This window comes from Pipistrellus kuhlii, unplaced genomic scaffold, assembly GCF_014108245.1.
Source record: "Pipistrellus kuhlii isolate mPipKuh1 unplaced genomic scaffold, mPipKuh1.p scaffold_m20_p_37, whole genome shotgun sequence".
NCBI classification, from domain to species: Eukaryota; Metazoa; Chordata; class Mammalia; order Chiroptera; family Vespertilionidae; genus Pipistrellus; species Pipistrellus kuhlii.
In genome coordinates this window covers 4,170,415-4,184,468 of record NW_023425537.1, presented here as the reverse complement: position 1 = coordinate 4,184,468, position 14,054 = coordinate 4,170,415, and the positions used below count along the sequence as shown (strand labels likewise).

General features: G+C 52.2%; 1 protein-coding gene across 1 annotated transcript; it reads left to right on the top strand.

Moving 5' to 3' along the window:
- The first annotated feature begins 310 nt into the window (after positions 1–310).
- PSMD3 (proteasome 26S subunit, non-ATPase 3) lies at positions 311–12,055 on the top strand. Its single transcript, XM_036407844.2, has 12 exons — positions 311–705; positions 2,738–2,928; positions 4,375–4,512; positions 6,126–6,262; positions 7,065–7,255; positions 7,372–7,475; positions 9,090–9,204; positions 9,307–9,426; positions 9,549–9,652; positions 9,908–10,063; positions 11,365–11,415; positions 11,599–12,055. Exons 1-12 carry the CDS (start codon positions 489–491, stop codon positions 11,674–11,676), a joined length of 1,602 nt encoding a protein of 533 aa, XP_036263737.1. The 5' UTR covers positions 311–488; the 3' UTR covers positions 11,677–12,055.
- The last annotated feature ends 1,999 nt before the right edge of the window (positions 12,056–14,054 follow it).

Genomic DNA, 14,054 nt, shown 5'->3' with positions numbered 1-14,054 from the left:
TTGGGCAGAAACCTGCCCGGCTACTGGTGACGTCATCACGCCCCGCGCTCCCACGGGTCCTGTGCACTCCTCCCTAGTGGAGGCGCCGAGTCCGAAGAAGCCCAGCTTGGAGCCTATGGGGACCTCTCGTGGGCAAGCACAGAAGTGCACTCCGGAGGAAGATGGAAGAAAATCAACCTTTAAATACTGCAAAGCAAGCACCGCAAACCCAAACAGGCTCCTCCCCTCGCCTCCCTCGCCGATCCGCCCCCATCCTGCGCTCGGCTGTTGATTTCTCTCGCCTTCGTGGACTCAGCCTTCGGCCCAGCGGGCCTGGCGTTTCCCAGCAGGCCCCGCGCTGGGAAAGGGTTTGCTGCTGCTCCGTCATCGTGCGGCCCGTAGCGATCCCGCGCTCGTGTGCAGGCCCGACTTGGTTCCAGCTCTCCGCTGCGGGGATTCACGCGAGGCCCCGGCCTCAGTCCCCGGACTAGGCCGCGACCCCGTGTGCCATGAAGCAGGAGGGCTCCGCGCGGCGCCGCGGCGCGGACAAGGCGAAGCCGCCGCCGGGCGGAGGGGAACAGGAACCGCCGGTGCCCCCGGCCCCCCAGGATGTGGAGATGAAAGAGGAGGCGACGGCGGGGAGCGGGTCCACGGGGGACGCCGACGGGAAGACGGCGACGGCCACTGAGCACTCGCAGCGAGAACTGGACACCATCACCTTGGAGGGTACGGAAGTCTGGACCGGGGACGGGCCGTGATCAGCTTCTCTCTGGGACCCCAGCGCAGCCTCCACCGCCCCTGGCTCCTAAGGATCGCCCCCAAAAAAACTTCCCGCCCCCACCACCCTGACACTCCCAGCCCCAATCACTCCGGGCTCAGGACTCCCCCTCGCCACACACCTCCACCCCGCCCGGCATTGCATCCAGGACTGGGTCCCCCTGGGCGTGTAGACTCCTCCTTAGTCCTCCCCCCTAACTCACGTTTACATCCTGGTTCTGTGGCGCCCCGTGTGTACGACTGATCCCTCCAGAACCCACCGTTTGTGTTTATGTGTGTGAAAGGGGGTCGAGGGCGCGGGTGGAAGACTGGCCCTTGTTTTAAGCGTGTACAAAGGTCTCTGTTGTGCTGGCTACCTTAGCAAACTCCCCTGAAAGAGCCCCTTCTGCCTAGGATCCTGCTTCCTCCTCTCTGTAATCCAAGGCGCCCAAACGATCCCATCTCTTTTTTCCTCTCCCTTCAAGCCCTTCCTCCTGCTCTTGTTTCTAAAGAGAAATCCATGACATACTTTCAACTTTGTAGCTATCGTCTGTGAGTTTCCTAACACTCGCCTCCCATCGGAGCTCCCTTCTCCCAGTCGAGCTCTGGTTCCTCCCAGGTCACGTTTCTCCTTTCTCACTCTGAGCCTGTTGCTGTTCCCCCAGTTTCCGATCGAGTGGGACTGGACAGTTTCCTGGGTTTTCTCTCCAAAGTGCATGAGAAACTAGCTCCGACACACCGAAGCGTATGCAGTTATGCTTCTGGGTGGCGTTTTGAGGGGGTGAGCGTGCTGACTGCATCAGCTCCTGCTCTTCAGTAGGTTGGTCACTTGGCTCAGCAGCTAATATCCACCTTTTTACCTAAAATAATGATAGCCAGTAGCAAAGGGGCTGCTGGCATTACCTACTAAGTATGTATGTGTTTGTTACAAATACTTCACCTTCTTATTATAAAGTAACTCGTGTTCATTGTAGAAATGTTGGAAAAATTGAGAAGTCTAAAAGTGTAGCAGGAGGGAGAGGGAGGATCAACCATGGTTCCCATTTTTTCCTGTGAATTTTTAAGCTGCTCTCCTATATAATTCAAATCGAGTTATATGTATGGTTTGGAACAGGCATAGCGTAATAACAGGTGATCTGGTGTGCTTTTAAGTTTCTTTCCCTGAGAGGAAGAGTATCTACTTGGTTGGGTTGTTGTGAAGATGAAGATGCTTAGAACTGCATCCAGCACATGATGAACACGTAGTAAACCCTCTGTACACACTAGCTGTTATCATTATATCACGTTATTAATGTGGCCTAGGCACCCTATGCTAAGTATACAAAGTTGATGAAGAAACGACTCGTTGATTGCATTTTCTTCTTGGACATTTAAGAGTGGCCAGCTTCTTATTTTTATAAATAGCTATGCAGCAGTCATCTTTTGCCCAAGTTTTTAATCTGCCTTTCTAGTTTTTTCTTCCGTTTAGAATCAATGTGCTTGAGTGGAAAGGGTGAATGTTTGAGATAGGCATTGTCCAGAAAAACTGGATTGGTTTACATTATTATACCAGCAGAAATGTCCTGTTTGCCCCAGAGTTGTCTTAATCATTTATCCAAGGTCTTTGTAGAATAAGGATATGCATCTTTGGTCACATTTGTTGCAGATATTTTTCTTTTATTGAAATCAAATTCATCAATCGTGTGTGTGTGTGTGTGTGTGTGTGTGTGTGATTTCTCCCACTGTTTACCTTTGGAAAGCCTTCTCTTATTCAGAGATCTGATAAATATCCATGAGTTTGTTTTGTTTCTCATCATTTCTTTTTTCTTCGTATCTCCACCCTTTCCCTACCCCAGCCTTATTTTTCTTTGGCACGTGGTGAGGTCTCCCTGTATGGCATCCACAAGTATTGCTGAACCCTGTTAGGGCAGAAGAGGTGATTGGCCACCTTCTGCCCTTTTGAGGATGGTAAGGGAGGGATAGAAAGGGTTGGAAGTGACACTTTTTCTCTGGTCCTTCGCAGACATCAAGGAGCATGTGAAACAGCTGGAGAAGGCCGTTTCCGGCAAGGAGCCTCGCTACGTGCTGAGGGCCCTGCGGATGCTGCCTTCCACGTCACGCCGCCTCAACCACTACGTTCTGTATAAGGCTGTGCATGGCTTCTTCACCTCCAACAGCGCCACTCGGGACTTCCTGCTTCCCTTTCTGGAAGAGGTGAGTGAGCCAGGCGCGTCCTAAAGCCCTGTCTTGTCACCTGCTGCAGCAGAGAAATGGAGGCCCATTTCAGTAGCCATTGCCCATGGCCAAGGGCACCGTCCTCTGCCCTGTAGTGTCATCCTCTGAGTGAGGGACCGGAGCTGGGAATCAGGAACCGTCCCACCAAACGCATCTCCTACTGCCCGCAGCACAGACCTCTCCTCCAGTCGGATCGCGTCTCCATTGTCCTAGGACAGTGCTGCAGCTCTGTGCGGCTTTTCCACAAAGTATGATACCACATGTGGGCGCCCATGTGCAGTATGATTGAAACTTGGTGGTCCATGTGCAGAAGTCGGTTTTAAGCTCTCAAAAGAAATTTCAATGGTTGTACCGTTGATGCTTGGCTCTGTTGACTAATAAGTTTGCCGACCACTGTCCTAGGAGAAGGTGCCCCCGCCTCTTTGCCTCTGAGGTTCACTATGGGGACGTGTGAAACAGAGGTCTAGAGCACAGGGTTTGGAGGTAGAGTTAAATTTGAATCCTAACCTCCTTGTGTCTCATTTTCTTCGGTTGTTGAATGTGATGGACAGATTTGGGGGCAGTGGAGGGGAGGAGTATGTGTAAAGCGCGTGGTGCCTGGCTCATAGTGAATGCCAGGAAGGAAGTTTGATCGGGGTAGTGGTCTCTCTGCCTGGAGAGGCCTCTCCTTTTCCTTTCTGGCTGTGAAATCGCCCTTATTATTCATGGCACACAGTCCAGGTCCTACCCTTCCGCCACCTTCATCTCCCTAAAACATTGACCTTCAGCCACCAAAAATTCTATATACTTACAGTCTGTTCCATAGGTGTGAAAGCTCAGAAAATTCCTTGAAGTGGAATGATAAAGAATCTATTGTCAGGGAAAGGGGAATAGCACCAGGCCACCTGGGATGTTTTTTAACCTTATATCCCTAAATTCACGGGTGAATTTTTGAGCGTGTTGCTCAGTGGTTCACATTACTCCAGTTTTGGTGACTAAAGCTGAAAATAAGTACTATGTATAAGCACATTTCCCCAAAATTTCTTTTGTTCCCACACAAAAAAAGTGTTTTTTGACTCATTATTATTGATCTCATCTCTAAAACTATCACTTTATTAAACCGATGATAGAATTTGTAGTAGTTCCAGGTGTAGTGGATTACTCTCCCCACTAAGATTGTTGGCTCTGTGAGAGTCCTACAGCATCCTTTCTGTCCCCATTGCCCTCTGTGAAATGGTCACACTCTTGTAACCTTCTTTTCTATTGGATGGCCAGCCTCCTTGACTCCCTTTAGAAAGAAACCCTCATCTTTCATTTTTTATCCCCAGCACCGAGGGAAATCTTGGCCTCTACTAGGCGTTCATTGAATACATAGTGAGCGCTTAACACATTTTTGGTTGACTGACGTGACTGAGCTTTTCCACGCTAACGCCTGTCCTCTCCCAGCCCATGGACACGGAAGCTGATTTCCAGTTCCGTCCCCGGACAGGAAAAGCTGCCTCGGCACCCCTCCTGCCCGAAGTGGAAGCCTACCTGCAGCTCCTCGTGGTCATCTTCCTCATGAACAGCAAGCGCTACAAGGAGGTACTGGTTTCCGGGGTGATCCACAGGGCCCAGGCGGTGCCCGGGATTGGGGAGAGATGGCTTCTAGTGGAAAAATGGAGACAGCCCCTGCGTTATCAGCCGCCCCCAGCTCTCCCCCGGGGATGCGCCTAACCCCGCAGTCAGGAAAGACCCCACAGCTCCTGCAGTGGTCATTCTGTGCGCCTGGCCACGGCACCACGCCAGTCTAGTGCGTTCTTTGGGGGAGAGTTGGAAATGAGGAGGCAAAAAGAACTGTGTTCAAATCCCAGCTGTACCTTATGCAAATTAACTTCCCTTAGCTGTATGTAAAGTGGGGAAAACAATGCCTAATTTACAAGATTATTGTTGATATTAAATAAAATAGTATATTTAAAAATAATTAGCACAATCTGTACATAGTAAGCTTTCACACTTTTCTTTAAATTTTTTATTTTTAAATATGTTTTTATTGGTTTCAGAGAGAGGAAGGAGAGGGAGAGAGAGATAGAAACATCATGAGATAAAAACATCAGTCGGCTGCCTCCTGCATGCCCCCCGCTGGGAATGGAGCCTGCAGCCTAGGTATGTGCCCTGACCGGGAATCAAACCAGCACCCTTTCCGTGCACGGATGGTGCTGCAACCAACTGAGCCACACTCTCTTGGGCAGGTAGCCTCTTAGGGGCCTGAACAACTCATTTTGGGTATTATATGTCACCACTTCCTCCACTTGGGACCAGCTTCTTTGTCAGTCATAGCCACTGTCACAAGAGCACATCCAAAAAATGGCAGGTCCCGCCCACCGGTCCGGCTCAGTGGGTTAGAGCCTCATCTCGGGCACCACAAGGTCGCGGGTTTGATTCTGCTCAGGGCACATGCCTGGGTTGCAGGTTCGATCCCTGGCCCTAGTCGGGGTGGGTGTGGGAGGCAAACAATTGATGTTTCTCTCTCTCTTCTCCTTTCTTCCTCCCTCCCTCCCTCTCACTCTCTCTGAAATTAATGGGGGAATGATATCAATGAGGGGAAACACCCTTAGGTGAGATTTTAAAAAGGTAAAGAAAAATGGGAGGTCCCACTGCTCAGTTCTCTGGGGTTTTTCCTTTCCTGGTTGTTTTTAGATATAATTCACCTTTAAAGAGTACAGTGGGTGTACTGTACTCTTTGGTGTATTCACAGTATTGTGCAGCTGTCATCACCAGCTCCAATACATTGAATCACCCCAAAAAGAACCACGGTACCCATTAGTAGCCATTCCCCTCGCCCCACCCAGCCCCTGACAAGCCCTGATCTGTCTCATGGATTTTCCATGGGAGAGTCTGGCATCTTCCACTTAGCATAATGTTTTCTAGATTTATCCATGTTGTAGCATGTATCTGTACTCCATTTTTAATGAATGATGTGCATGGATATAGCACACTTGGTTTACCTATTCATCGGGTGGTGGATGGACACTTGGGTTATTTCCACTTTTTGGTTATTGGTAATGCTGCTGTGAACATTGTATGCAAATTTTTATGTGAACAAATGTTTCCAGTTCTCTTGGATACATGCCTAGGAGGGAAATTGCTCGCTGGCTCATATGATGGCTCCATGTTTAACTTTCTGAGGAACTAATTCTCTTTCGCTGCCTCCCCAGGCACAGAAGATCTCTGATGATCTGATGCAGAAGATCAGCACTCAGAACCGCCGGGCCCTGGACCTTTTGGCTGCAAAGTGTTACTATTACCACGCCCGGGTCTACGAGTTTCTGGACAAGCTGGACGTGGTGCGCAGGTACAGGGCCCGGGGTCCCAGGCCGGCCCTTAGGTCGGAGCTGTGGTCGGTCCCTCCCACAGAGCTGACTTGCAGAGGGTGATAAGCTGGTAGATGGAAATGCCCAGCAGGAAATGGGGTCGTTGTTAGCATGTCCTTAACATGCCCTGCCATGGGAGGGGTTAAAAGAGAATGATGTTAGATGAAGAAGAAACAGAGATGACCAAGGCTGGTTAAGAACTGTCCCCCCAGTCTCTTCCCTTCACCCCACATCAAGGGAGGGCTGATTGGTAGCTAAAGAGTAGATGACAGGTTAGAAAACATTTCACTCCTCTAAAACCTGCAGTGGTGCCCTTCGGTATGGCTCAGTGATTGACCTATGACCCAGGAGTCCTGGTTCGATTCCCGGTCAGGGCACAGGCCGGGTTGCAGGTTTGATCCCCAGGGGCATATGCAGGAGGCAGCCGATCAATGATTCTCCTCATTGATGTTTCGATCTCTTTCTCCCTCCCCCTTCCTCTCTGAAGTCAATACAAACATATTAAAATCATAGCCCCAGCCTCCCCACCTTCTGCATTGACTTACCCTGATTTCTCCAGGCAGCATGATACACTTGTTCATCCTGATCATTTTCTGCCTCCCCGACAGAATCCAAACTCCGAGAGCAGAGTGCTGTCCTTTCTGTGGACCTAGAATAGTTCATTAAATATTCTGTGAATAGTCAGAAAAGCAGTTTGTATCGCGTTTTTAGGAATTGAGAAAGAACGAGGAGGTCAGAAGCAGTTTGAAGAGACTTGACATTTTTTTTCTTTCCCTCTTGAAGCTTCTTACATGCTCGGCTCCGGACAGCCACCCTTCGGCATGACCCAGACGGACAGGCCACCCTGCTGAACCTCCTGCTGCGGAACTACCTACACTACAGCTTGTACGACCAGGCGGAGAAGCTGGTGTCCAAGTCCGTGTTCCCCGAGCAGGCCAACAACAACGAGTGGGCGAGGTACCTCTACTACACAGGTGAGCCACAGGTGTCGCAGGCCTCCTCGGTGCTAGGGATGCATTCGGCACTCTGGTTTGCAAAAGGGCTTGGATGGCGCCATTCTCTTGACCCACTCTTCTCTTCTCCACCCCAGGGCGGATCAAAGCCATCCAGCTGGAATACTCAGAGGCCCGAAGAACGATGACCAATGCCCTTCGCAAGGCCCCTCAGCACACAGCTGTCGGCTTCAAACAGACTGTGAGCAGCAATTCTCATCCCTTCACTACTTGTTCATCTGATGACATTCTAGTTCTGCTTCCCTATGTAGGGGCTCCTTAGTCTTCGTTATCCCAGAGGTGGCATCAGATGCCTGTGCACAGCGTTGTTCAGGGCACAGTAAGCAGATGCCACCTGCACCTCTGGCAGTTTACGTTCAGAGTGTTCTTGGTAGAGAGGTAGAGTGTCCTGATTCCTAGCACTCCTCTGGTCATTCCAGTCCTGGGCATGGACTGTTGGTAAAACTCAGGCACTTACCTGGTCCCTTCGGTGCCATTGGGAGCAGTGTGGGGAAATGCCAGGTTATAGCATTCTGAAATCAATAAAAATATGTATTTTTTACAAACACAGTGATAAGGTCAGTGTGGCAGGAGAATTGGGTTGTTTTCTGTTCAGAAGTTCATAAAAAGGAAGGTTTGATTTTGGTCAAATAGCTAAAGAGGTCTTAAAGAAAAATGTTAGATTTTATCTGGTTTTTGAAAGATGGGAAGAATTTTCACAGAAAGGAATGGCTTTTCACAATGTGCAGAATGTGAGATTGCTTACCATACTGGACATACACTAAAGTCCTTGTAAAAATTACTGAAAGTGAATGAACGTACAGGCCGCGTCCACGTACTGGGGGTAGACGTTGAAAGGTAAAGCAGTGTTTTCAAGCCACATTTCACTGGAGATGAATAAGGTTTCCATGTTTTCTGTGGCGGAGCCTGGTGGCAGGACGGAGCAGAGAGCTGGAGTGAGGGCCGTGGACTGCTGGTGAGGGAGCAGGAAATGATGGTGTAATTGCTTGAGGGAAAGAAGCAGAGTTGGGAGAGCTTCCCGACTTAAGCAGAAAGGTTGAGGCCTTGGGAGAGACGGGAAGGAATGGGGTAGAGAGCACAGTAGAGAAGCTAGCTGTAGGTGACCGTGGAGTCCACAGCAGAACACTCTGGAAGCTTGTTCATCGAAAGTAGGAGCCACATGCTCTCCTGGGGTGCTCCTGCTCTATGGCTCAGCTCTGACCCCGGGATGCTTCACCAGCGTCCATGGCGTCTTAGTCTGCTCAGACCGCCTTCCCAAGGAGCACAGCCTGGTGGCTTCCATTTCATACACGTATTTCATCACAGCCTAGAGGCCAGAATCCAAGGTCAGGGGTCAGCAGTTGGATTCTGAGGGCCTTTCTTTTGCTTGTAGACTGCCATCTTCTTCCAGTGTCTTCGAATGGTCTCCCTGTGCATGGCTGTGTCTTAATCTCTTAAAGGACACCTCACTTTACCTTAATGACCTCTTTAAAGACTGTTTCCCAGTGTAGTCGCTTTCGAGTCACTGGGGGGTTAGAGCATCGCCAGTTCAGAGCAGTGTGTGCGCCTACTGGCCGGATGGAACGGCACAGGGCGAAGTGTGGTCAGAGGGTCCGATGTTCCCAGACCTGACTCCACGGGCGGAGCCTGGACTCCCTGCCCAGCGCAGGGTCAGGGGTGTGTCCTGTCTCCTTGGGCCTAATCACAGTGCCGTGTCCCCGTTTCCCAGGATGTCTGACTGAATTGAAGCCCCATTTCATTCTCTTCCACCTGGGGGACTCCCTGCCCACTGTGTTCCCGTGTCACACTCTGCCAGGTGCACAAGCTTCTGATTGTGGTGGAGCTGTTGCTGGGGGAGATCCCGGACCGGCTGCAGTTCCGTCAGCCATCTCTCAAGCGCTCACTCATGCCCTACTTCCTTCTGACCCAAGGTAAGCCAGTGCCCCTCCCTCCCAGCGCTTCAGACCATGGCCTGTGGCCTCTGATGTGTGTGTCCTCTGCATCCGCTGACCGACTCCTCTTCCTCCCTGCAGCTGTCAGGACAGGAAACCTGGCCAAGTTCAACCAGGTCCTGGATCAGTTTGGGGAGAAGTTCCAAGCAGATGGGACCTACACCCTCATCATCCGGCTACGGCACAACGTCATTAAGACAGGTGTGCATCCGGGTCGAGGGGCCACGGAGGAGCAGGACCCAGGGACGGGGACCACCCTGTGGGTGTCCAGGGGCGGTGAAGGGCCTGTGCTCTGCCCACCCTGCCACTCCTTTCTCTCCCAGGGGTGCGCATGATCAGCCTCTCCTACTCCCGAATCTCCCTGGCTGACATCGCCCAGAAGCTGCAGCTGGACAGCCCGGAGGACGCCGAGTTCATTGTTGCCAAGGTGGGCTCGTCCAGGGGCCGCAGCTGTCAACTTCCTGCCTCGTTTCAGGGGATGGGAGTGGGCGGAAGTTGGCCAAGGAGGGGTGTGGGTAGAGCAGTGGCCTCTTTTTAGGGGTGCCAGTCTTGCAGGAAGCAGCCAGTGTGTGTGTGTGTGAGTGAATGTGTGAGAGGGTAGGGAAGACAGATGGGACAGGATATTCTACGACTTGGAGAACGGCGGGCTCTTTGGTGACCTTCCCTGCCGTTGGGGCCACAGGCCATCCGGGACGGCGTCATTGAGGCCAGCATCAACCACGAGAAGGGCTACGTGCAGTCCAAGGAGATGATCGACATCTATTCCACCCGTGAGCCCCAGCTCGCCTTCCACCAGCGCATCTCCTTCTGCCTAGACATCCACAACATGTCCGTCAAGGTGAGGAGCGCCAGCTGCAGGCGCCAGCTGGCAGGACACAGCCCTTCACACGTGGTCCTCGGGGAAGATCGGTGTGGGTGGGCCCCAGTTCCCAGCCCGTCTCGGTAAATCACTGTGAGGACAGGGCCTCAGGGGACACAGAACTTGGCTCATGAGGCTGTAGCACCTCTTATTGCTTTTAAGGGGTCTAGCTGCTGAGGAGGACAGAGATTCGCAGTTTCGGGTTCTAGATTTGGTTCCAAATTGGAGTCATTTGCCTTCTCTGAGGCTGTTTCTCCGCCAGTGAAGCTGATAGTGAGATACTACCATGTTTACCCGAAAATAAGACATCCTCCGAAAATAAGACCTAGCACATCTTTGGGAGCAAAAATTAATATAAGACACTGTCTTATTTTCAGGGAAACAGGGTGCCTGTCCTGCCTGCTTCACAGGGTGATGAGATTAAATGAAATCACCGTCTTCAGGCACTGAGTGAAGTCTAAGTTGTGTAAAAGACGGGCTGGTATTTGTCCCACAAAGGCTGTTGAGCCCTTATCCTGTGTCAGGCACTGAGTTAGGCGCCTGTACTGTTGGCTTCTGTTTATTCCTGGTCTTCAGCTGGAATCCAGGGACATCACTTGCCTTGCTTACAGTTGGGCAAAAGCCATGCTCCACGGCACCCACTGTTACCCCCCTTCTTTCCCTCTGCCCCTTCCTTTTTTTTTTTTTTTCTTTTGTTAATCCTCCCCTGAGGATACATTCCCATTGGTTTTTTAGAGTGAAAAGGAGGGGGGGCGGGGACAGGAAACTTCGATGTGAGAGAGACACATCAGTGGGTTGCCTCCTGCACACTCCCTGGCCAGGACCAGGACTCAAACCTGCAACCCAGGTACATGCCCTTGACCAGGAAGAAAACCCACTACCCTTCTGTGTACAGACTGTCGCTCTAACCGTTGAGCAACAGCGGTCAGGCCCCTATCTCCTTTTCCTCCCCTACTGAACTCAGGAGAGACCTCTTCACACATTGCATCTTCTGTCCCGACTGCTTTTCCTTCATTCCCACAACCAGTCCATTCCTCCTCTCCCCCCACTGCCGTTCCCCTCCCTGTCCAACCCAGAGGTTAGTCATTGCTACCCCCGAGTCTCCTCGTTCTCTAGCATCACCCATGGTGTTGCAGTGATTGATTCCATGCCTGGCTCCCCCGCTATTCTAACTGGAGGCTATCAGCCTGCCTCACTGTGACTTGGTGCCTGGAACACGGAAGTGAACGTGCGCTAACACCTCCACTTCACCATGTTCTCTTCTCTTTGCTCCGCTTCAGGCCATGAGGTTCCCTCCCAAATCCTACAACAAGGACTTGGAGTCGGCAGAGGTAAGCTGCCTTCTGCGGGGGGAAGGCTGGGAGATAGAACTCCCTTCAGAACGGAAGGGGGTTTCTGGAGGGTCTGGGCAGCTGTGAACCAGGCGGATCCTGGCCGGGGGCGGCGGGGGGAGGGGGGGGGCGGGTCTGGAGGAGTGAGAGAGGCCGCAGCCCTCACGCCATCTCTTTGCCCAGGAACGGCGAGAGCGAGAGCAGCAAGATTTGGAGTTTGCCAAGGAGATGGCAGAAGATGACGACGACAGCTTTCCTTGAGCTGGGGGGCTGGGGAGGGGTGGGGTGAGTGGGGACTGGCTCTTTCTCTTTTCCCCTGGGGTCCCCTGCCCAGGGAACTGCCCCTTTTCCCACACACAGCTCACAGACTGCGTGTTGTGGGGCAGGGCGGGACGGAGAGAGCCAGCCACCCCACCTCGCCCCAGGGCCCCTCCCCAGCCCAAGACTTCGCACACGGAGGGCCGAGGGCGGGCAGCGGCCTCCCAGGGCAGGGTCCTGGCTAGTGGTGTGGGCATCGAGGTGGGAGGGCAGAGACCTGTGCTCTCCTCCGGGGAGCAGAGGACTTGAATTGGGACACGGGTTGGATTGTATGTTTTTGAAGCTTCAATTATGATTTTTAAACAATAAAAAATTCTCCAAAGCTCTTTGTGCATCAGTTAATGGCTGTGCTTGCTCTTGCGCCTGCAGTGTTGACAGGCCCAGGTTTTTTGCTTTCTCAAGTGTGATCTGAGGACACAGTGGAGATGAGGAAGGCCAGGGCAGGGTGAAGAGGCAGCTGGGTCAGAAGGCCCGGGCTTACTGTTTCGTATCTAACTGGCTCTCAAATACTGGGCAGATCCCTAAACCTCTCAGTCTCCTTTCCCACATCTGACAGGATTCGATTTGGGATCTAGGAATCTAGACTTCCAGGGACCAAAGGGAGGGCGAGCCTGACGGGAAGTTTGCAGAGAAGAGGGTCTCCCTCTGGGCAACCGCAGGTTGAGGGCAGAGGTGCGGCTGGAGGGGGCCCCTGTGGCCCAGCTCACCTCCCAGCTGCGGGTGGTGGGGAAAGGCCAGCCTGCGTCTCCGTCTTCCTGCCTCCAACAGCAGGGCTCCCGCGGGGCATTTGAGTAACTCCTGTGTTCTCCACTGGCCCCTGGGTCATCGCTGCTCATACACACTGTTCCTGCCAAGTTCTGTCAACTGCACATGCATTGGGGTTTTCTGCCTCCTTAACCGAATTCCTGTCTGCGTGCTCACCCTGCCTCTGGAGGGATTCTGTACGCAACCCCTGGGCTCCCCAGCCTCTCGCCCCCTGGCTTCCAGACCACTCGTAATCAAGTAATTCCTGAAAAGGGAGGTGGCGTGAGAGCCTTCCCATCTGGTTTGTGAGCTGTTCTGAGCGGGGGCATGTGTCTTCCCAGGGCCTCCCTAGTGGAGGGCACTCTGGGCTCAAAGTCTTGTTTGTTGGAAAAGGGACATTGTGTTCATCCCCTAACATCCCTATTTTCCATGAAAGGCATGTTTTAGGTGCCTGGCCTTGGCTCCTGGCCCACCCAGCCTTGGTCAGGGCTTTGGCACCGATTTCCTTTATGCTTCTGCCACCTCCCCATGTACTCAAGTTCAAAAACGTTTGCTTTGTGAAGTGCCACTTCCCCCAATGTCTGTGTGGAAGATGTTTTTTGTTTTTGTTGTTTTGAGAGAGAGAAACATTGACTGGTTGCCTCCGGCACACACCCCATACCAAGGGTCCTGAGTATGTCCCCTGAGCAGGAACTGAACCTGCCACCTTTTGGTGCTTGGGAGGGCATTCCATCTGAGACATACCGGCCAGGGCCCAAACTTTTATTTTAAGGATTCTAATCCTTTTCCCCATTTTACCGGCCAATTAAAAAACCTAACAGACCTTTAATCCCCTCCCAGGAAGAATGGGCGGAGGACTAATGGTGAGCACCGGGCATGTCCTTCCCCAATGCCGGATCCTGGCCCGGCTTCGGTGGGAAGTGAACTGCCTCTCGAGATGCCAAGATCAGGCTCCCTCCGCCAGGCTGCGCCACCTTCTTCCAGCCCGTCCGAGGCTCTGGCAGCTGGTGGGTTGGTTTTTCCTCATGAGGCTGGTCTGGCCCTCCACCACTTTCCCCGACCTCGGAAAGTGACTTCCTCTTTGAGTGTCTGATGAGGGCACTTGTGTACAGAGGACAGATGCAGCCCCTGAGGCTTTCTTACTTGCTTAGCATGTCTCATAGGAATTAAAAGTCTTCCTGATGATGCCCGTCCTCTCAATTATTTACAGATCTTAAACTCTGTGCCTGGCCCGAAGTGCCTCAGGCCCTTTCTTTACTTGGTAGCGGATTGGAACGGGTAGACTTGAAGCCATTTGACATGATGTCCTGGGTTTTGCTCACCTGTGTCTGCTCCGCTGTCCGGAACTTCCTTCCGTAATTCATCCCCATCAGCTTGGCTTTTTCCCCTGGAGAAGCAGTCCTTTTTATGCTTGGAGCGCCCTTTGTGTTGTCCCGCTTCCAGTTTTGTTTTTTTTAATTGGAAAACAACAGAGAAATACAAAAAATGACATAACAAATACCCACGTGAGCCATGCCAGCATGGCCATGGGAGAACCTGAGGGGGGCCGCCCTCTCGGATGAAGGACTAGGAAAGAC